At 37.5% G+C, this 24,090-nt stretch overlaps 1 protein-coding gene across 1 annotated transcript; it reads right to left on the bottom strand.

The window, feature by feature from the left end:
- Positions 1–1,057: 1,057 nt before the first annotated feature.
- TCP11L1 (t-complex 11 like 1) lies at positions 1,058–18,697 on the bottom strand. Its single transcript, XM_015831536.1, has 10 exons — positions 18,617–18,697; positions 15,926–16,094; positions 11,695–11,827; positions 10,535–10,655; positions 8,730–8,950; positions 8,064–8,200; positions 4,908–5,095; positions 2,736–2,917; positions 1,953–2,125; positions 1,058–1,463 (listed from the first exon to the last, which is right to left on the bottom strand). Exons 2-10 carry the CDS (start codon positions 16,077–16,079, stop codon positions 1,255–1,257), a joined length of 1,518 nt encoding a protein of 505 aa, XP_015687022.1. The 5' UTR covers positions 16,080–16,094; positions 18,617–18,697; the 3' UTR covers positions 1,058–1,254.
- Between the last annotated feature and the right edge of the window lie 5,393 nt (positions 18,698–24,090).

Here is a 24,090-nt window from a genome sequence, read left to right on the forward strand (position 1 = left end):
TCAGGAGCCTATGGCGAGGAGATAGACAACAATAACGCACGCACAAGAAAGGGGGAGGGTGGAGGAAAGAGAGCAAGTAACGGATTAGCAACGTTGATTGATGTCAAGGATACACTTAACACGCAGCCCAATCAACTAGGACCAATGACGAGATCCAGAAGCCGGGCGCAGATACTGACTAACTCTATAAAGGACACTCCCATTGACTGGCGTTAAGCCCTGATGATGTCGGTAGTTAACCGACAAAAGCTTGGCACTGAATTAAACGCTTTTAGTTTAAATTTTTTCCTGGTGCTCGTGTTTGATTGTTTTTATAATATGACTATACCCAGGAATCGCATTAGTAATATATATATGTATGTATGTATGTATGTATGTATGTTATATATACTTTATATATGTTATATATACTTTATATAACCATACAAAGTACGTATGTATGTATGTATGTATGTGTGCGTGTGTATATATATATATATGTATGTATGTATGTATGTATATATGAACCTATTAGCATGTACTTTGCATTATGCAAACAGGATAGTTTTCATAATTACCCTAATGTGTTGCCAATGGCCATTATGGCTAATAAGGTTATACTGTATACCAAGCCAAAATATTTTATATATATATTTCATGATATTTGATCACTGCTATTGAACTATTTGGAAATTTTTGTTAGGAAAGCTGTTTCTTTAAAGGTTTCAATGTTTCTTCAACTGATGAAAGGTAACCACAGTGAGCCAGCAACAATATCCAAGCATAGATTCACAATTTTTTTCCATGTATGATTCCGCTTTAACAGAATACAGCAAATCACTTGATTCCTAAATTTATCTGTATTCCTAAACTACTGGCTGAAAGGAACAAGTGGAATGCGGTGATGTAAGCGAACCATGCTGGGGACGTCTGGAAAAGTCCCATGGAGCATGAGCAGCACAATTCTTGAGATACTGCATTTTACCCTAAATGCATTAATGTATCTGCCCCAAGCAATGTTTTAAAGAGAAGCCTCTGAATAGCAGTGGGCTGTGTAGGGAGAGGTGACACAGAAGGGTACAGAGCATGTCAGAACTGATTGTGGGGATCCTAAATGAACAGCGGGTCTCTGAAGGAAGCTTCCATTTTCCAGCCTATAATTCTGACCAAAAAAGAGTAAAAGCAGACTAAAACAGCCTTCTGGTCCTGGACTGGAGCCCTATTGTTGGGGGACTGCATACAAATGGATCTGGCATTTTTCAGTTTTCTTCACAGCTAAGGAAACTCTTTATTCAATATTTTGCTGAGAATTGCATCATAATAAGGACTGAAAACCAACTTGTTGTAGTCAACAAGGCGAATATACTTGATAGCAATCTCCTCCAGCTCTCTCTGAATTGGGCCCAATCCACCAAGTACAGGAGGAAGTGATTTCTGATGACCACAAGCAAGGTAATTCTCTAAAAACAACTGGATCCTTGAATCTTGAGAAAAGAAGAGAGTTAGTAAGACAACTTAAAAAGTCGTAATTTACCTTGTTAATTTATCTAGAGCCAAACTAAACTTATGTGTCAAATAAATTAAAGGATTCTGCTGCTTTCTGATTCAAGAAATCTACCCCAATAATAAATACTAAAAGTTCCTTCAGCATAATTGTCTTTCTACTCCAAACATCGCAATGCATCTTTGTATTCCAATTGCATCCAAAGATATAAAATATAAGGGGTCATATCCTGTTTTTTATATATCTGCAATTATCCTAGGATAAACCCCTTAATTTTTTAAAACCATTAGTTCGTTCACTTTGCTAAAAGAAATTGTTTATGAATATAAAAGAGATGGCCTATCACAAAGGTTATCCCAAATAATTTCCTTTTTTAAATAACATTTAACTTATGGCATGTGCTCAAATATGAATATGACTTGCAGACAATTATAAATTGCACAAAACTCATTTTATCTATAGCATGTACCTATCAGTTTGCATACAGCGTTGTCAGGATTGGCAAGAGCCTGGATTTGTCCTTTAAGCACAATCACTTTTTCAGGTGTAAACGGTGTGAAGCCATGCTGGGAAAGGCAACTGTTAACTTCAGCACAAATCTTTTCGCTTATGACAGCCAAAGTTTCACCCAAATTGAAGGAACTAAAGACAAAGGTTAGAAGAATTAAAGAATGATAAAACATATTACAGTAGAATAGCTCATATGAAAATTTAAAACTGATTCATCTGTCAGCAAAATCATAAGCCTTGCCCCAAAATAAAAACCAATAAAACCTTGAAGAAGAAAAGTGGCATTAGTAGAAACTGTCCCATCATTTTTGTGCTTTGTAAATATAATAGGAAATTAAATTCATAAAGAAATGACAGTGATGGAAAGTAGCATTTCCTATTCACACTGAGTTAATTATGATTTGGGGGGGGAAATCCAAACTTGCATTTTTCAGAATGCACATGTTGAGTTCATTGGCAGCTTTAGGTTAGCTGGCTGGCTGGGAACACAGAATCTATAGGCCAAATAGACCAACTTGGGCAAGGTTGATGTCAGCTGATTTTAAGCAGGTTCCTTATTCTAAGTTCAGAAACATCTACCAAGCGGTTTATAGAGAATAACATTCCCAATAATTGTAAGGCTTTTTATTATCGAGAAAAGCTGGGGAAAATATATGGATCCTTTCAAATAGGTAGGCCTAAGCTTCATGTCAATACCATTCAGCCTCATACCATAAGTGACCAAAATCTGCAAGGTACTCACGGAAGGTGTAGCCCTGTCAACAATACTTGGATAGCCATTTTGAGCTTGTTGGTAAAAGCTGGCAAATCAGAAAGAGCTGTGCCTGCTGCATTGAATGTGACCAGAAGAATAGCGCCAATCAGAATAAGCTGATCCAATTCCAGCTGCATTTCCTGGAAACGGCTTTGGTCCATTAACACAGTCTGCAAAAATATTTTCAGCACAGAAAATGGATCTAAGTTTGGAATATAAAGAATGACAAAGTGTGGTAAGCAAGAAATCTCACAGCCTAACGTAAGTGGGTTTATTCAGAGTTCTTAATACAGTTGACTTCCAAACTATTCTAGATAGTTTTCAGAGAAATAAGAAGAAAAGCAAATGTAAAATTACACAAGACCAAAAGATCAAAAGTTGTATAATTCCTTCTGATCAATTACTATTATATCTCAATTCAAGATACACTTCTCTATAATATCCCATTGAGTTTCTTCAATTAAAAATCATGAGAAAGTTGAACACTGCCAAGTTCACAGTATTATAAAAGATATTGGATTCCATCACTTATCCCGAGGTTGTAAATCTGCTGTAAATCATTTTGTGCAAAGTTCATATACCAATGAACAGAATGTTCCAGTTTTTAATTAGCTGATTAGTATGGAAACCAATATAGATAGCAATTTCTCATAAATCAAGACATGCTATGTGTATCAAAACAGAGCAATCAAAACAACTCGAGAATCATCCAAACTTAATTTATTTACAGCAATATCTGTGACTGATACAACTCATAAATTCTGGTTTTAACTTTAAAATCCTAGGTAGCTTGGGACCACAACCTCTGACCTAAATAATCTAGACCACATTACAAGAACTGATTCATGCAGTAAGCATTGTATCTGGTTAGGTGCATATGTCTAAGACAAAGTGTCATTTTGGTAATAGCTTGGATCAGAGGCAAAATGTCTTCAAGGAAAAACAAAGGAAGTCCAGTTGCCTCTTGTAAAAGCACCTTTGGGACAGCTCAAAACTGAATTCTCATTTGTCCCATTGTTGAGATCTTTGTCAGTGCTGCTTTGAACTGCACAAGTATTAGCAGCTTCTCAAATAATCAGTAAGCTTACTGATATTGCTATTAAATTATTCCATTGTCTCAGATACACTGTTTTTGTGAAGGTATAGCCTTTTTCTTAAAACTCCAAGAAACACAATAATAAAAAGGCAATTAATTCTCTGTGAAAATAAAGGATCCAGTATAAATGTCATCTATATGTAATTTCACATAGGTTTGCTCTCTAATGAGGATTAATAATTATTTTTTTCCCATGAAGATACATTTATTTATTAGATACATATGGAGCCTTATTTTTCATTTTTTTAAAAATAATTTTATTACAGATTTTAGAGCAGAATTCCCCAACCTTTTCGGCTTTGCGGACCGGAGGAGGGGAAGAGAGGAGGGTCCCCCATGAGTGGCTGGCAAGCGTGTGTGCGCAGCTCCAGTTGCGTCGAGTGATGGGCACGTACACTCGTGCAAGTGGGGACGCGCATGCATGCTTGCCTGCCGCTCTGGGCCCCGGTTCTGAATGGCTCACAGCCCAGTAGTGGGTCACAGCCCGGTGGTTGGGGACCCCTGTTTTAGAGCAATAAAAGATACAAATTAGAAGAAAAGAGAAAAAAATGCAAGAAAAAGAAGTGTAAAAAGAACTCCCAAGTGACTTCCCCCCCTCTTCAATGCAAGTATAAACAGTTCCATAACCTCTTTGCTGCCTCTTACCTAATAAATATAAAACTCTGCATCCAATAAACTATCTCTTAACAATAGTCAAGTCAAATATGTATTGTCTTCTTCAATCCAGTTACCAGCAAAAGATCCAAACAAAGCTCTAAAATGTTAATATTAATTAACATATATAATACTCAACATTCTACATATCAACTCTTAAGTGTAATACAATTTAATTTAAAAGGCTTTCAATGATCCCAATATCCTAATGTAAACACAAAGAAACTTTGAGTTTAATACGAATGAGATTTTTCTTTTCCTTTACAAAAGACAAGCTCCACTACACAACATTCTTGGATTAAATTCTTCATTGCCTTAACAGGAGGGGTTAAGAACAAGGCTGATTTAAAATCTGTCCTAAGATTCCACACAGTTGTTATCTAGACTTCAGAAATTACAGATATAGTTACTTCTGGAAAAGGTTTCTGCAGATGATTCCACTTGAGTAGTTGGATATATGCATGATTTTGTACAGCAACAGGACTCAGTGCAGGAACTTTACTGGCAGATGCAGCATCATTATTATTAGCACAGGCAACTTTGGACTGTAGATCAACCATGGCTTCTTGCAGCCACTCAGTCACAAAATCTAAGGAATCTATTTTAAAGAGAGAGAGAGGGAGAATAATTTTTTTTTCATCCAGTCATTATCCCACCAATTCATTGATTCATTTAAGATAAATGTATACTGCCTTTCCAGAGTCCAGTGATTTATAAAATAAATAATTGCAATATAGTTCAGTATACAAAAACCAGACCTAAATTTAAAGAATACATTTTCAAGCCTAAAAATAAAATGTTGGCTTTGTATCTTTGGAAGGTACTAACCAGGGCTCAATAACTAAGAAAGCCCACTTCTTAGTTTTTCCATATTGATTTCTGATGAGACAGATCCTTGAAAAAGGGAGTCAGAAGATAATTTAAAAGTCTGTGCTATTTGTATTTTCCAACATTCCGTCCAATTCATCTAATTTTTCTGGACTTTCAAATTAAAAGAATTTACTTGTTTAATCGGTTGGCTGTTGGGTTTGTTAAAACAAAAATATATGAACACGTATTCTAGATTATTATTGTTGTCATATTAACATCATCCATTGTCCCTAGAAGCTATACTTTTTAAACATTGTCCTACAGACCCAGTCAAGAATCCATACTATTCCCAGGTTGTTGAATACAGCCTGACTGATAAGGCAATCTAACATATTTTTCATCAGGATTGTAACCATTTATATGGACTAGTTCTAGTAAATTTCTCAAGTTAAATAGCTACAAACATTTTCAAGAATATATTGGGCTATTCATTAGTCCAAATGTTTAAGTGTAATTGAGAAAAAAACTACAAAGGATTCACATCAATTAAAGAACGTTAATTCTTCAGTCCATGTAAAATCTCAAACACTTTAAAAGGCTACTTTACTTGGATTAAGACTTGGAAGTGCTCCAACTGATGAGGTACTACATCAGAGATATAGTGCTCCAACTGGTTACTCTGCTGACCTTCAACAGTCTTCTGTGCATAAATGAGTACACATTTATGAGTACAGAAGGCATTATTCCCTGGAGCAAACAGCCCACCTTGAAGGTTTAATCAGGAAGTATGGAAGCAAAGTCCTTTGCTTTTCCATTTTAGACAAGCCTCACAAAGTAGATCACATCAATGACTAGAGTTGAAACAGATCCAGAAAGGAACAACATTTTTTTCTTGTGAAAGATCAAAGCAGAGTTTAAGTCATGGCAGCATGTCATTGTTTGGCAGAAGAGCTATAATTAAAATGACTACTTTTCCTAAAATGGAAGCCCTGCTTCAAACATTTCCAATGCCCTGAAGTGCTTTAATACCCTATGAAGAATTATTTATAAATAAATAATTATTTTAAAATCCGGTACAACTAGGAAACTATTTGGTATCAGTGGACTTTAAGGCATGTTAAACATATGACTATCATTTTTTTTAATTGGAACGCCTTACATTATTTGTAATTCAAAAAGAATTCAGTGGGTACAGGATGAGCTAATACTGGACTCTTATTCTGTCAGCAAAATATTCCTTCCTGATACTAAGAAATTAAACACTACTATCATAAATCCATGTTCAAAACTTCTTAGAAGCTTGGAAAAGGCAGAAACAGATTCAGGGCCTAGATTCTTCTGCTCTTCTCCAATTCATTACCATCTGAATTTTAAGTCCACAGATAAATACGGTCAAGGAATGAGAAACAGAAGATTTAATTAAAATGTGTATTGATGGGAACTGATTGTAAAGTCTAACTTTGTTTCATCTTTCCTCAAGCTCATGAGATTTTATCAGTCAAGAACATTAACAATGCTGGAAGAGTAAATTACATTTTATTTATTTAAAATCAAAGGAATATGTTTAATGTTATATAAAAACTATTTTCAAATACAACAAAATGTTTCTTCAAAACATGGGAAGGTGATGGTTTGAACCCGATTGGGTAGGCAGTCCTGTAACTACTAGGTGCTAAGCCAAAGGGCTTTATAAATGAAAGCTAATACTTTAAACTACTTTGAACCTCATCTACACTCAACCATTCTCTACAATAAGACTTGCACGCAAAACGTTTCATGGCTATGTCATACAGATGTTAATTACAAGGGGGAAATATCAATTCTCTGGTACCCTACCACGGGAACAATAGTGGGCCAATGTCTCTTTCCTTATTTCCACTGACTAGAACTGACTACTGAGTTAGACTTGAAATCACTAAAGAACAGTGCACCAATCCCAACCTCCATGAATGCTCAGGGAGGATAACAAGTCAATGGTATCAAAAAGAGTCAAGAAGGAACAAAATTGGTGCACTTTCCCATCAAGATCCCAACAAAAGTCACCAACTAGATCAATGCTGCCTCTATTCCATGCCCAGGACCATGATGGAAAAGTGTGAATTATCTACTTGATCTAGATTTTTCTGCAGCTAAATACTCATGTGCTTCAGAACCTTTCCCAACAACCTAAATCCCAAAAAATATTGATAATCTCTCAAATCCAGGTTATCACACACACCTAGCCCCAAACAGGAACCAGGAAGGGCTTAAATCAGGTCCACAAGTGGAAGGGGTCATATACAGCATTTATCATAAAATTGATAGGTGCCACCATTTCTTATTCCCATTTACTCATTTTCACCACTAAAACACTTGAATAATTATGGCTACCATTATTGTCCATTTTTTCCAGGGCACTTACAATGGTCCAACGCAAGAGATAAATTCCGCTTTGGGGAATAGTTGCCAGATTTACATAGCAAAGCCCATGAAATCGGGTGTAATTTTTTATTTGGAACTATGATATATAAAGATGTTGGAAATAGCATTGACTATGCAGGCATTTGGTAGTAGTTTTTAATTTGTTTTGATTTGCATCATTTTGGATGGGAGGGAAAACAGGGATCAGGGGCATATCTTATGGAGTTTTTTATTTAATATTCTTTTGATTACTGAACAGTTAAGTAAGTTGTTAAAATGAAACTGAATATTCATGCTGAACCCACTTCATAATTTCCATTTTATCATTTAGTAAAGGAGGGCAAGAAAAATCGTACTTGGCTGTTTTTCACACAGTTCCTGAAATTTCTTTCTTTCATATTCTACTGACTGCTGCATTAAATGTGGCCTAATGCTACTGACAGCAAAATTAGCCATATCCATTTTCATCAAATCCAACACAGAGAAAATTGCTCTGCAAAAAATAAGAAGACATTAAACTTTTCAAGATTTAGTCATACTTTTAAAAAAATAAAGCAAACTTTGAACAGTCAAGAAATCTGGGAACTAATCTGGGAAAAAGAGATTCAAACAATTCACAAAGAGCCCACTATTAAATTCATTCATAAATGAAGGTACGAGTTTTACTGAATTTGCAAGACTCTGCATGATAATTTCCCATTTCTTTACCTTAACCTCATAAATAAAACTGTGTGAATCTTTACTTTGTTGGGATCTGCTATAAGGGGCTTGAACTTTCAACTTAAAGAATTGGAAATACACATTACTGTGAAACATTACAAGAATTATCCTTAGCCAAAGAATAATCTTCCTTTATTATTCCAAATTTCTTCATTCCTAACATAACATCCCCAATAAAAAGCAAAGAGGAACATATATTCAAGTAGCCCATATAGCATTTAATGCCTATTAAAATGATGTGGCTGTTTAAGCCATTTTGAACTGAAGACTTATTCCTTTTTTTTCTTTTTCCCCTCTAGCACCTGAACAGGGGAACAATTTCATGGATGTCTTTCAACTTCTGAATTTCTTCATCTCTCGCTGGAGCGCAGAGTGTCCCCATCATTCCAATGATGAATTCTGCCAGCTTAGAAATGTCAAGGGCACCATTCTCAGCCTCCTGTTTTATCAGCTCCAGATCAAGAGCTTCAGTAATCTGATTTCTTAATCGAGTATGGCCAGGCAGCAAAAAAGACAAGAGAGCCTGAAAGAAAGTAATGTCCTTTTGGTTAGCTCCTAATACTAATTACACTGCTGTCATCACCATACAAAAATAAAAACCACTACAACAATATTACGTTACTATGAAAAGAGGTCATATAAAAATATAAGATCAAATGATAGGTTTCAAAGTTTTATTTATTGAAATTGGAAATTTCTCCAACTACATTCAAGATGCAGTTGAATATAGATTTTTGCTCCGTTGTTTTTTTAAAGCCTCTTTAACAGTTTAATTGGGAAAAATTGAAAAAAAGCAAATGAAACAAAGGTTAAGCAATTCTCTCTGTATGCCTTATGCTTTTTGCAACACTTTTCTCTCCCAATACCAAGCTACAAAGAAGCAAGGGACAGAATTTCAATATAGAAGGCAAAGGCTTTTCTAAAAGATTATAGCCACTGTACAGCCAAATTGGCATTGTAGAATGACTAGCGTAATGACTTAGTAGTATCAGATCATAAACCAGATAATTAGAAAATAAAAAGTTCTCGTAGACTTTAGAGCAATATATGGCAGGTCTTAAAGGAAGTAGACAGCAAAGCAACGAAAGGTATTTCAAAACTACAAATAAAGGATTTGCATCGCCCATTCATGTTTCCAAAACGCAAGAAAACAAATAGATCATGGCTTTAAAAAACTTTCTTTAATGGATCAAACCAGAGTTCATCTAACTCAGCATACCATACTCCAGTATTCCAAAAACTGCATTTATAAGTCAAAATGGGACACAAAGGCCCATTTTTACATCTTCATTTGGTAATCCATGTATAATACTCCATTGTTTTTGAATACCTTAGTACAGACATGTCAAACACAAGGAGGATGCGGCCAGCGAAGTGGTTTCATGTGGCCCACGAAGCCATCCTGGAAACAGTGAGGGAACGGCCCCCGCTGCCTTAGCCCTGGCCATCTTGGCACTTGCCCCGATGGACCATGCCTTGGCACTTGCCCCAGTCCCACTCCCTTCTGCCAGAGACCCTCAGATCTGTCCCACTCCTGCCCAGGCCCCCCATAGGCACCCTTGACGCGAATGATGTAGAACTGGCCACGCCCACCCAGTAGACCACACTCACTCCATTCACGCCCACCCATTAGGCTGCACCCACTCTGGCCACACTCACCCGGCCTCCCCAGGGCAACCGCAATGTTGATGCGGCCCTCAGTGAAATTGAGTTTGATACCACTGCCTTAGTACTTTAAGAGTACTAGCAACAATGTAAATGAGATCATTTGGAAGATAACACATATAAATTGTCCTTGTTTAATATTCAGCAACCATTTGAAGTTAACAATGGTACTGAACAAAGGGACTTATGACCAATCCTCAAATTTCTGTCCATCACAATGCCCCAGTCACATGAACAAAATTTGGACTTTCCACATTTATCACCATCTTCTGCCACCACTGCTATCCCCCACCCTGGCTGACTAGCTATTCAAAAAACTTTGGAGATCACTAGTTCTACAACTAAAGCTGCATATAGACTGCTGCTACTTCAGTTATTTTTAAATAATTAGATTTGCAGATAGACAAGAAACATTCAAAGTTTTGCAAATGACAAATCTTACCTCTTTAATTTCTCCTACAAGCTTAATTGCGTGATCATATGAAGGTGGGTTTTCTTTTAACTGTGTTTCCAAGCAATCCCAAAAAGCTTTGTGGACAATATCTCTTACTCTTTTTTCAAGACTGGTAAGCAAAATGAAGATAAATAAACTAAATCATTAACATTAATATAAAAATAATCAGCATATGGGACTTAGAAGAAAAGCAACTCTGATGTGCAGCTAACTGAGAAACACATTAAAGAAAGGCATGGGTAAATCTCTTGCCAACAAACTCACACAGATTATGTATTCAGGAGGAAATCACAATGGAAAAGAAAAAGGCAAGATAATTTCTTGCTACGCTCAGTGACTATGATGGCAGTAAGAGAAACTCAGGTTTTATCACTCATTCATATATATGAAAGGGAATGGCTACCAGAGAGGCTGAAGAGCTCCAATTAACCCAGGTTTCGAAAGCTCCATGTATAATGTACAAAACAAGCCCCCATAAGAGTTGTTTGCCTTTATCCTATGTTTGTCTCTATATGGAATTCCATTTTTAAAAAATATATGACCTTTTCACTGTTGCTGGCAGTTGCTAAAACAATAAAATGTGCTATGAAAAGAAATAATGGAATGCTTGGCCTGGTTTGGGAGACAGCACTCTGGAAGATACCACCTATAAAGAAAGAGTGGCACAACTTGGAATACATGATTTTAAGGATTTTTATTTTTCTACATTAAAACATCCATGATAACTATTCTTCCTTCTGCAAAGCAATCAACACTTGGGCATGACTTGCCCAATTCTTATTGTGTTTTAATAACTGATACAATACTTGTGTTGCTCTTTTACTGTACATTGTGTACTTCATATTGTATTTTTGCAGTTGCATTTAAAAAAATGAATAATTATGTCCTAATATATTTTCTTTCGGTCTTAAAGTTTCCATGGGTATTCTTCCATAAAAGAAAAATATGTTCTCTTTAAGACTGAGTCTAATGGAGTGTAGAACATTTCTGAAAAAACTCCACAACATTGGTCTGAGCATGTTGCAAATCTATTTCTTAACGGCAGTAGTGACTTCACTTTTGGAGCCACTGGTCATGCTTCTTTTCCTTTAAGATTATGAATCACAGCCCAGCTCTAGAATTTTTTCAGCCCACAACAGGCCTCTTACCTGTTTTCTGGCAAGTCGGCAGGCTTAATCTGAAAACCTCCATTGACAACAATCTCATGGGCCAAGGCCATGTTTGTAACACCTTTTGCTGTATCCATCAGTTCCTCCACGGACACAAACTGAGGAGGGCTAGCTGTGGACCAAGGAAATATGCTTCAGCAAAGTGTATCCTGCTAGTTGAAAAATATTCAACATACAATCTGACCATTTCAATCAAGCTATACAGTACCTGAAGCTGTAATATAATCGTGCATTATACATGTACCCATCACGCTATTCTCTTTCAAAATAAAGAATCCTTATGCAAGGTGAAGAAGAGAACTAAGAAATATTATGTAAAATTTTTCTTTTTTATTAACTGATATAATTTATCCCAATCTTGTTATCATTCATACTAGTCAACACATTTCTGTTTTACAAGTCATCCTAGCTTTTAATCACATCTACATAGTAATTCATTGTCTTTTGTTCTTTAAATTTCTCACTACTCTGGTTTTTAAGGGTGCTATAAGCTCCACATACAATGTTCTTGGTCTTCTTTTTCTTCTCATCCCACTCACTCTTTCTTCATATATTTGTTGTACAATTTGATCTTCATTCACTCTTTATATATGATCAAATTATTTCAGATCTGGCCTTCACATTGTTGCCAGACATAAAGCCACTTGATGCTGCTCAAATTTTGCTCATTTGCTCAATCGGAATTTTGACAAGAATCTTCCTAAACATATTTACCTTACTAATGCATAATCTTTTGTATGAGGAAACAATATAAGCAATCTTCTAGTCATCATGCAGATACAACCTTCACATATGTTAAAAAAACTGCACTGCCATTCATAAACAAAGCACAGCCAATGTTCAAAGTTTTATCAGTTACAGCAGCTATACCAGCATCCTTATCATTTTTCAGCATTCTCACAGTACTTAAATTATTTTTCATTTTTTTTTTCTTGGACACTAACTTTTATAGTTACTTTCAATTTCACTCTCTGACATATCATTATCATTCCCATTCAAATCTCTAATTTTTTTCACTTTACTTTCAACTCAGATTATTTTATCACTTTTATTCTTAATTTATTCATTCTGCTGAAGGCCCCATCTCTAGCCTTTTTCACTTACTTCTAAAACAAGTTTCTTATTCACATCCAAATCAATTCATTTTCTCAGCCTCATTTATTGTTTCTTCTAATACTCTTTGCAACCATTTTATGTGTATGCATTAACCATAATGCACAAATATTGTGCATAGCACACAAATATAAATTCAGAAATCTTTTTACAACCTCATTTTAATATAATTCTTTTATTATCCAGCTACCTCTTATTATCTAATTACTTGCCTGTCTGCTTGCCCGCCTGCCTGCCAAATTCCCCACGTTTCTATGGCACTCTGTCAAATAATTATTTTCATGCTGTTATAAGCGGCTTGAATATCATCCTTTTTTTTTTACTTTTCATTCACTGGGAGATTCATCTATTTTTTGATTCAGGACTCATACTTTCTGTTCTTATAGTCATTTTATTTTCATTCTCATTCCTTTCTTTACCTTCCTATTCTCTCTTCTCTGTTTTCACCCCAAACCAATTCTTGATATTACCAGATAAGGATCTGTCCTCTGTTCTAAGCCTCTTGTCAACTTCTCTCAATGCAATTCTCTTATAGTTTTAGATTTTGATAGGGAGTGAAATGATGAGGATGAAGCCACATGGGGAGAAAAGATGGGCTCAATGAGCAATCACCCAACCACTGCTTTATCAATATTTACTTCATATTTATTTATATTCCACCTTTATATAACTCAAGGCAGCAAACATATCTACTGTAGTGGCCAAAATTGTGAAAACCTTTTGGGAAAATTATATTTTTGAGGTTCGATGGCTAATAACACCACTTTTTTTGGGAGTAGTACCATAAAATTATATATCAATGGAAAGATAATTTAATCAAGAATGTAATGCAACAAAGTTTGTTCAATTAACTATACTATATTCTATGAAAAGTTATAGCCAAATAACCAGAAAAAGGAAGCACAACTTGCTTAGGTTGATATTAGGTAGCTTTCCTTCATCTGATTGTAGCCAATGAGCATGAGTGTTTAGAGAGCCAGTCAGGTGTCATCTTGTTTTGGCAATGAGCCAATCAGATCACAGTAGGATTCAGTTATTGATGTCATGTATTGAAGCTGAGAGGAGGACATTTGTCAGTGTGTTATGTGATTGCTATCAAGTTGGTTGGGTTTTTTTGTGTTCTTTCATTTAGTGAACTTGTAAAACTTAACAAAATTAAAGTAATGGTGCAAAGAGTTCACTTGTCGCCCAGAAAGCGATGTAAAATAATATTATTAAGTGAACAAGGCTACAGTTATAAAGAAATTAGAAGAAAAATTGGTGGGAACTTAACCAAAGGTGGCATTTCTACTGTACACTTTTCCCAAAAGGCTTCCACAATTTTGGCCACTACTGCAACATATCTTCCTCCTTCTATTTTTCCTAAAATAGCAATCCTGTGAGGTAAGTTGGGCTGAGAAAGAGTGACTTGCCTAAAGTCACCCAATACAGGAACTAATGGTGGTATACAAAACTAATGAATAAATTATAGACATTAATTAACAAACACAGCTGAATCCAGCAATTTAAGTACAGCCTAAAATGTTTTATGTTACAATTCCTAAGAATCGATCATGTTGTACAGTTATCAGGACCAATATTTTGGGTATTAGAAGGAAAATACAATCCAACTACAGTATGCTAAGCATAAGGAAATCTTTATAAAGAGCCGTGGTGGCACAGTGTTTGGAATGCAGTATTGCAGGCTGATTCTGCCCACTGCCAGGAGTTTGATCCTGAGCGGCTCAAGGTTGACTCATCCTTCCATCCTTCCGAGGACAGTAAAATGAGGACCCAGATTGTTGGGGGGGAATATACTGACATTGTAAACCACTGTAAAGCACTGTGGAGTAGTATATAAGTCTAAGTGCTATTGCTATTAATACCAGGAAGCCTTTAATTATGATGTTGACATAATTCTAACAGGATTCAATTCAAATTTTCCATACTCAGTCTCTTTTCATCTCTTTTCTAAGAAAACATGGTCACAAAAAAGATAACTGTGACACATCTAAAAATGAAGGTCTGCCCCAAAGGAAAGGAAATTGAAATGTTGGATAAAGAAATTATATTATTATGGTTGGTTGCACATTCAGCCAGGTGTTTGGACTGGATTTGGCATTTTTATCAATGTATTGATTATCATTATTATTTTCATTATCATATCCATACTATGGATAAGAGATAGTTAGTGGCAAACAGAGATCAAGGATAAACAAAGGGCCATCTGTGCAGGATGAAACAGAAATGCAAAATAGAATCTGCATTTAGTTCTTAATTCAAAAAATGTCCCAGACTGGAAGACTGAAGATTGGGAAGTTTTATGTTAGCCAGACATTAACTTGCTAATTAGTTTGTTTTTCAACATTTATTGGGACACGGTACAGTATCGTAGTGAAGGTTTTAATGTATACATAATACATATTTATTTAATATGTGTTTAGTTTAGTTAATTTATGATCAAGACCAAAATATCAAACACAATGTGGTCAGAAAAAAACAAAAGGAAACACCTTCCGCAGGAAATTAATAATATTATCAACCATCAAGGCAGAGATAAATCTGACCGTAGGTGCTGCTAAAATTAATCTCAAAGCTGTTGTATAACAATTATAATCAAACAATGATAGCAAACCCTATACATTTCTGCAGGCATTTTTTAATTCTAACCAAACCAAGCAAGAAATTAGTAGGAACAGAATTTATTCAGAGCACAGTGGCTGATTAAGTGGGCAGTGCAACAGAATGTCCAAGAGTATTTTGATCATCCTGTTTGGGCAAGGGCCCAGGGGACTTGTGGTGGCATACTGCTGAATCTTCCTTCCTGGAACATAAATGGTAAGGCATTTAATCTGACTAATGAAAAGATTCTTCTATAGAGAAATTAGGTAAAGAAAAAGGTCTCACCATTGCAGAAAAGAGGCTTTGCCCCAATCCCTATACAGGTAATTTTCTTGGAAAACACATTAATAGTGAGCAGTTTCTGAGATTTTTTGAGGTGAGGGTAATGTTCCATTTATCAGAAGAAGGATACATAGATGTGCAGATCAAAAGGAAACCTGCGGGACAATTGTTTTGCTCATTATAAAAAGTATTCTATTGGAATAATTTTGCTTACCCTCAGATATACTACTTCTACTAGGACTTGGTGTGTTCTGACGAATCTTCTTTCGGACGCACTGCTCTGCATTGTCCACATGGTCCTGTTGATTATCCTGTGACACATCTGATTTTCCCTCAGTTACATTTGGTATGTTTGGATCCTGAGACATCCTCAATTTTGGTAGCTGAGAAAGATGGAATTAAACATCCATATAATTTTATCACTGCTGTCAAATTCTACACTAAACCATTATTCAATACAAATTTGTGTCTACTTGTTAAAGGCAGCATATTAAATAACACCCTAAGCAGTTATAATAATCATAATTTTTTTAAAATCAGTGTGATATATTTGATTCAGCAGATTAAGAATTACATGTATGGAGTGTACTCATTTAACAAGCATACTCACACACAAATTGGATGAAGTGTTTTGTTGGTGAACAACAAAATCCTAGGATTACTTTCAGATTAAACTAACAACCATAGGTAGACACAGTGGGAAAGAAGAGCATTGCACAAGATCTTTGTGTTTGTTTATAGTTTTTTTAAATTCTATTTTTCGTTTTGGGATAGGAAACCTTAAATACGGTACCACCTTATTTTGAGATAAATGTAGTATCTAAGACATCAAGTGATAAAATAAGCAACATTCATCAATCAATGAATTTATGCCATACTGAAGTAGTATTCTATGAAGTAAATGTTCTGAAGATCAAACAAACCAGAGAATTAACATCAAAGCTGAATGCCATATATCATTGGCTATGGACCAAATTGATTCCAATTAAACTAGAACAATATATTACGCAATATCATTTCTCATCCTTGCAAGAGGAAATCCTGCTAGGCCTTGTCTCAGTCTTTTGATTAAATATTCATCTAGTTATCCAAAACATAAATAATTACAATCTCTCTGAGTGCACTGACTGCTAATGGAAAGACAAAATCTTTTTTGCAAGGCACCGACTTCTGAGCAGAGTGTGAAGAACAATGTTTTTGTCGTATTCTTGCCCGGCACAGAATGAAACAAAACTCATCGCTTGCTCCATTTCCATGCTGGCTAGTGGGACAGCATCCTGCTTTGTGTGAAAATTACAAACCAAGAGATCTGATGCTAAGTGAAAAGGGATGGTCATATGACCAACCTATTGTGCTTTTTTTATTCTAGAAGAATAGCTGGCATGGCTATACACATAACATAGAGACATACTGTCCAGCAACAGACAAACAGATATATATCTCTGCCACCAGAGAAAAGCAGATAAGCTGTCTTTGTGGATACTGAGTGCCAAGCAGGCCAGTGAAATACTATATTTGTCTATACATTGTTTACTTGTTTTATTGTAAGCTGTCCCGAGTCACGTATGTAAGATGGACAGCTATATTAATTTAATAGCAAATAAATAAAACTTCCACCAATCTATTCGATTTCTTGTTTACAGTTACTGTTTATTTTTACTGTTTTATATTCAAAAGTGACTGGCAAAGGAAGGATAGACTGTCAATCTTTTCTACTCCATAATGATGATTGAACTGATGTATATTTCTATTTGCACATAGAGTTGTCAACATTTTAAGCTTAAAAGTTGTCTATTATGAAATCCAAAGTATATTTAGGTTTTTGTGCATATCAAACACATATTGGAAAATTACTTCCTATCTTCAAAATACTGATGTTTCAAAATACATTCCTTCTCTGAGTGACTATTAGCACGTGTTTTGTTTACAATATTAGAGTCTCCTATAGCTATAGGTAAAGACAAAATAATCAAAACAAACATACCAACTCACTGCAGATCCTGGCACAATGCAGCAATTGAAAAGGAATAGATGGTAAAATGTAATCCCTTAAACATTCTAACCATGACAGAGGTACAGAAAAAGAAAAATCTAACCTCATAGTACATTAAAAAAAACAATGAAAATAGACAGAATGTAAATAGCTTTTCCTATAACAATTTACTGTACTTTCAGAAATACAGAGGAATGTTAAATGTTAAATTCATATAATAAAGGTTATATATGAACCTACTTTTTCATGTTAGGAAACTGCAGAAACTTTTGAACTTCAGTATATGATTTGCACATAACAATCAATACAAATGCATTTTGTCACATATATATGGGCAACATGTCTTGTATAAAATGGTTTGTTGTTCAATCTCAAAATCAAATCTGAACCCATGTTTTAGTTCTAATTTTCTTCTGAGAAGCTTATATTTTTACAATAAGGAAGTCCCTTATTCTAAACAGACAACAGGAGAAAATCTCTTGCAAGGTAAATTTAGACTTTTTAACAAATTACTCATATATGCTGAAATACAAACGTTAAGATACAGTGTTTTAAAAACTGGAGGTTAAAAATAATCTAGCTCAAAATCTTTGTCCTATTTTAGTTCATTGTTTCAAAGATAAATTAGTCTTGTCAAAAGAAATAGTCTTTTATAATCCAGAAAGCAACGTCCCTCTAGCAAGCAGACATAAATCAAGTGAATGATACTTCATAGAATCTTCTGCATAGATAGTGGTCAACTGTATATCATCAACAAAATATTAAAACTGATAAAGTTTTTTATTAATAAAATAAAATTTAATTTAAAAAATGACCTTTATTTCTACAATCAGCATCTGAATAAAAGTCAGATTACTGAAATCAATTTTCTATATCACTCCAGTTCTGTTTGCTATATAAATAAACACTTACTTTTCACTTTAACGTCCTTGTAATAAGATATGAATATTTATAGGAAAAAAGATTATTTCAAGCCAGCAAAACCAAACAGGACCAAGAGTTCTGTAAGACAAACATGATGGAATTACATTTTTTTTAAAAAAAAAAAAAGACAAGCAAAGATTGAAGCTGAAAGTATATATATAACAAACCTTGTTTCTCACAAATAGAGAATGCTAGACTTACTATAATGATTTGTAGGGATTTAAGACAGAAGCCACCAGCACTTTCTCTCAATGATTGCCTTTTTCCCCTAATCATCCCACAAAACTGATTACCAAAATGAATTATTAAAATGAATAAGAAGCAATGGCTGGCAACTAATCAAGGAGAGAAATAAGGAGAAATTTCCTGTCAGTTTGAACAATTAATCAGTGGACTGGCTTGCCTTCAGAAGTTGTGGATGCTCCACCACTTAAAATTTTTAAGAAGAGATTAAACAACCATTTGTCTAAGATGGGATAAGGCTTCCTGCTTGGGCAGGGGGTTGGACTATTAGAGCAGGGCTTTTCAACCACTGCCTTAGACATAGAAGCCAACTAGGTCAGGGCTTTTCAACCAGTGGTACGGGTACCACCTGTGGTACATTGGCACCTGGCAGATGGTACGCAAGCATCCTAGAAAATTGGTAGGGGAGGAGGGGAATGAGCTGAACCGGTGGCAGCACCGCACAAGCCTGAGTGAGAGATGGCTGGAGCTGCAGGGCTGTCAGGGCTCAGTGGAAGCACCAGGATCAGCACCAGGCTCCAGCTGGAGCTCGGCGCTGATCCTGGCGCTTCTGCTGAGCCCAGAAGAAGCGCCAATCAGCTGGAATGTTGCAGCATCTCCAGGGTCTTGTGATTTACATTCAGATGCTTGGCAACTGATTCATATTTATGACGGTCACAGTGTCCCAGGGTCTTGTGAATTGACCAAAACCTGCTGCAGCCACCCACAGACGGGGGGGGAGAATAAAAACCAAACACCCCCCCACCCCACCCCCGCTGCCAATCCTCAACAGAAATGCTCACAACAATGAAAACCTCAGACAGGAGGAAGAGTGCCGCCGGGCGGGCAGGCGTCTTGCTCGGCTGTGGCTTGGGGGGCACTTTTTTCAGTGCTATTGTAACTTCGAACAGTCACTAAGCGAACTGTTATAAGTCGAGGACTGCCTGTACTTTATCACTTTTTTCCTTTTTTTTTTTTTTGGTCATCAAGTTTTTGACACCTTGCTAGGCGACTGGTGGTACTTGGATATTGCCATATCCTAAAAGTGGTACAATGGGTGAAAAAGTTGAAAAGCCCTGTATTAGAGACACCAAGGTCCCTTCCAACTCTGTTATTCTGTTCTGTTATCAAAAATGATTATGCAGATCTGATTTGGGGGATTTTACAAGATAAATATCCAGGAAACATATTCCAAATCATCTTACCTAATTATAAAACAATGTTTCCATAAAATTTGGCTTAAGGCTCTTACCCAAAAGAAGTCTGATTCTTGAGATTGTTTGATGCTAAATAGATCTGAAAGAACATTTATAAATACTCTTATATGCAATTACAGTAACCAACATACAAACCCAGATCAATTTTTCATTTGAAATCAGATTTATCCTCATGGAAAGGTCAAAAAATAATTATGTCAGCCATAATTGCATGATATAACCCCACCTTTTTACATGGCCATACATACAACATGCGTAAAAAGGAGTAGGGTTTATAGTTGTCATACTGAACTGACATTTTAATTTAAAAAAAAAACTTTCAATAAATTTTTATTGAAATTTTTCCTCCTTTTTATCCAACATTCTTCCTTGCCTATACCAAGCCTTAATCTAAGTCACAACAACACATATATATCTATCTTCAGAACCTTTCTCAGTGTCAGAGTCACACAAAAAATATGAAAATATTCTATCTTCTCATCAGAGTTGCCGATGCTGATTTCCCACTCCCTATCTAGGTTTGTAGATTTTTTTATTTTAATATTTAATGAACTTTTAAGTTTTTCTATACCAGGGGTAAGCAACCTTGGCTCTTTTATGACTCGTGGACTTCAACTCCCAGAATTCCTGAGCCAGCCATGCTGGCACAGGAATTCTGGGAGTTGAAGTCCACGAGTCATAAAAGAGTCAAGGTTGCCTACCCCTGTTCTATACATTACATTATATTGTATGGATTAAATAGGTAAAAATAACTTAAAACTGATTGTATTTGTTATCGTGTGTGTGTGTGTGTGTGTGTAAAATCTGGGTTTATTTGAGGGTGAAATCTTGGTTGTTTTAGGAAACCTTGCTGACCATGGGTAAATTAACAGGTAAAAATAATTCAATTTAAAACTGATGTATTATGTTTGCTGTTATTTGGGGGGTTTGCGTAGAATCTGGGCTAGAGTGTGAAATCTTGGTTTCTTTTTTAAAAGAACTTCACTGGCAACCCTGTTTCTCATTTGTTCTTTCACGAGCCCAAGAATTAAGGTACACAAGAACTGGAGATAAAGAAGCAACATTTGAAATCTTTTCATTCTTGTATCCAAGGTTGTCCAACCTCAACCTATTCCAGGTAAAATTCCTCCTCCTTTGTTCCAGAGTATTGGCTCAGCCCAAATAGTGGGAAGCTGTAGAAAAGGAGCAGGAAGGGAAACTTCCACTGCTGTCAATACACATACCCTTACCATTCATCCAACAGCACCTAAAAGAGTAAAGACTTCCATTGAGTATCCCGGAAAAGGCCCCACTGAATTCAACTAAGTTCGTATGGGAGCTGGTATTTCCCATTTGTTCGTAAAACAAACCCAAGTAATATGCGTGCTACCCTTTCTTTAGCATTTCCAAACACGACGCCAGGTTCCTACTCCTCCCAGGCGTAACCCTGCAGCTGGATAAAACGCTCCATCTTCTCCAGTTAAGACGCGGGCGGCGGGCTTTCCTCTAACGCAGGGTTTCTCAACCTTGACAAGTTTAAGGCATGTGGACTTCAACTCCCAGAATTCCACAGCCAGCATTGCTGGCTGTGGAATTCTGGGAGTTGAAGTCCACATGCCTTAAAATTGTCAAGGTTGAGAAACACTGCGTAACGTAACAGTTATTTTTCTTCCAAGGCCAAGGCTGGGAGCCGGGGGGGAGGGAGGAGAACCAGGGGCGTCTGAAAGAAGCCCTTGACCACCGCGCTGCAGCGACTGGCGAATAAATCGTTCTTCTCGCCATCTCTGCTGCAGCGACGGGATTTTTTTTTTTTATTTAGGGTACCGTTTAGCTGCGGCCTCGAAGGGGCTTACAACCCCGGCTAAAGCCCACCGTTGAATCTGACGCTGCTCCCAAATAGCCAGGAGGCCTTTCCGCTTCCCAAAGCCACACGCCCCCTACTCCTACATAGCCCATTTAGTACCGAGAGGGAAAGGACCCCCAGGCCGAAGTCTCTCTCTTTCCACCCAGCCCCGGCGGCTTGCTTACCTGCGCGGGCGGCGTCGCCGGAGGGAACTTTCCGCCCCCGCTGCGAAACCGCTTCCCAAACGAGGCGGGATGGAGAGCGGAAAGCCGAGGCAGGGCGCGGCGCCGGCAGCGCAGTACCAACAGCAGCCACACGGGAGGCCAGCCGCGGAGCTTCTTCGCGGCTCTCCTCACGGCCAACCAGGGGTCTGCAGCGGGCGGAAGGGGCTGTCAGTCCGCCGCAGAGCGCTGCCATGTTAGCGCCCCGCCGAGGGGAGAGCAAGGCCGAGGCGCGCGCGCGCGTAGTCCTGATGGGCAATGGCAAGGCGGCAAAAAGTGCCAGTCCGCGGACGGCGTTGCTCTCAGACGGGGCGAGGAGAGAAGGTCTTTCTCTGCAGAGCTGTCGAGACGAGATCGGCCCGGCTCTATCCCCCGGAGCCGATTCCAGCAGACCCGGGCTCAGCACCCAGTTCCGTCCTCCTGTGGCGGGGAGATATGCGTCGCAAGCCAAACGACAATCCCACCTCCCCAAAGCCCTGGGAACGAGAGCGTAGCCCCTTTACGAAAACCTTTTTTGTAGAAATTAAGCCACTGATTTTTTTTTTCCCCAGCCCAGTACTTTTGATTTTAAAATCGGGAGAAGAGGGGGAAAATACTGCTAGTAATGATGTTTTAATAAGCGTAAAGGCGTTGCTGATTCTTTTAATGATCCTGTGAAGCAGGTTATTGGTAAATGCTAAGAAGAGGTGAATAAATATAAAACCCATGCGAACAAACACAATGTAGTAGAATGCAAAGGAACCTGACGGTACTGTAAGGTCCCAGTCCCTTACTTGAACTTGAGATACCATATCAGTCTAATCAGATAACCCAAGCGGAGACTTCTTGATCAAGCAGCACTTTATTTGATCAAATTAAGCAGCTGGGTGGCCAACAATCTGGAACGCTGGCAGACTTATGTCCAGAAATGCCACGCATTAGAAAGTTGGTGGCATTGCTTTATAAACTTTGTTAGTCAATGAAAATCAGACAATAGAGCCATTACATCATAAGAAAGACATCAATCACTCCCGTACACTCTCTTATTCCCCCCTTCAGTATATCGCATCCATGTACATGTTTCCCAAGCTTGCATGAAATTTCTCTGGTGCAAAAGCTGATTACAAAAACCAAGAAAGCAACAGTTAGACTAAACAATTTCCCTTTGTTCCAGAACTTTTCAGTACTGAATGTGCTTTCTGTAGATGCTGGCTAGTATTTCTGCAAGCAATTCCAAGGCAAATGCAAACAAACATAGTAATGGGGGAAAAAAATACAGGTAGTCTTCTATTTACAACCATTTGTTTAATGACTGCTCAAAGTTACAATGGCACTAAAAAAAATGACTTATGACCAGTTCTCACACTTCTGACTGTTGCAGCATCTCCACAAGTCACATGATCAAACTGGGTGCTTGGCAACCGGCATTTACCGTGTTTCCCCGAAAATAAAACCTACCGCAAAAATAAGCCCTAGCTTGATTTTTTGGGGTGGGCTTTATATAAGCCCTAACCCAAAAATAAGTCCTACTTATTTCCTAAGACACGAGGTTGGGGGGAGGGGGAAGCTGCGCCACATGCCCCACATCCGCTTACCATATCACAGGGCTCTTGCTGCCGCTGCAAGGTGCATTGAGCCGCCATTGACACTGCCAAGAGGCACATCCTGCTGCCATTGCCGCTGCCGGCATGAGGCGTTTCCTGCCACCATTGCACCGCAAGGCACATCACGCTGCCCTGAGGTGTGTCCCGCTGTTGCTGTTGCCATGAGGCACGTTGCGGGACATGTCTTGCTGCGGCAGCAACAGCAGCAGGACGCACCTTGTGACGGCAGCAACATAGCAGGATGTGCCTTGTGGCGGTGGCCACACCAGGATGTGTCTCATGGCAGCAATGGCAGCAGGACACTCCTTATGTGGCAACAGCGGCAGGACACGGCTCGCAGTGATGGCGCCAACAGCGGCAGGACGCGCCTCGTGGCAGACAGCACAACGCACCTTGT

This window comes from Protobothrops mucrosquamatus, unplaced genomic scaffold (genome assembly GCF_001527695.2).
Source record: "Protobothrops mucrosquamatus isolate PMUCROS unplaced genomic scaffold, P.Mucros_1.0 scaffold_19, whole genome shotgun sequence".
In the NCBI taxonomy this organism is placed as follows: domain Eukaryota; kingdom Metazoa; phylum Chordata; class Lepidosauria; order Squamata; family Viperidae; genus Protobothrops; species Protobothrops mucrosquamatus.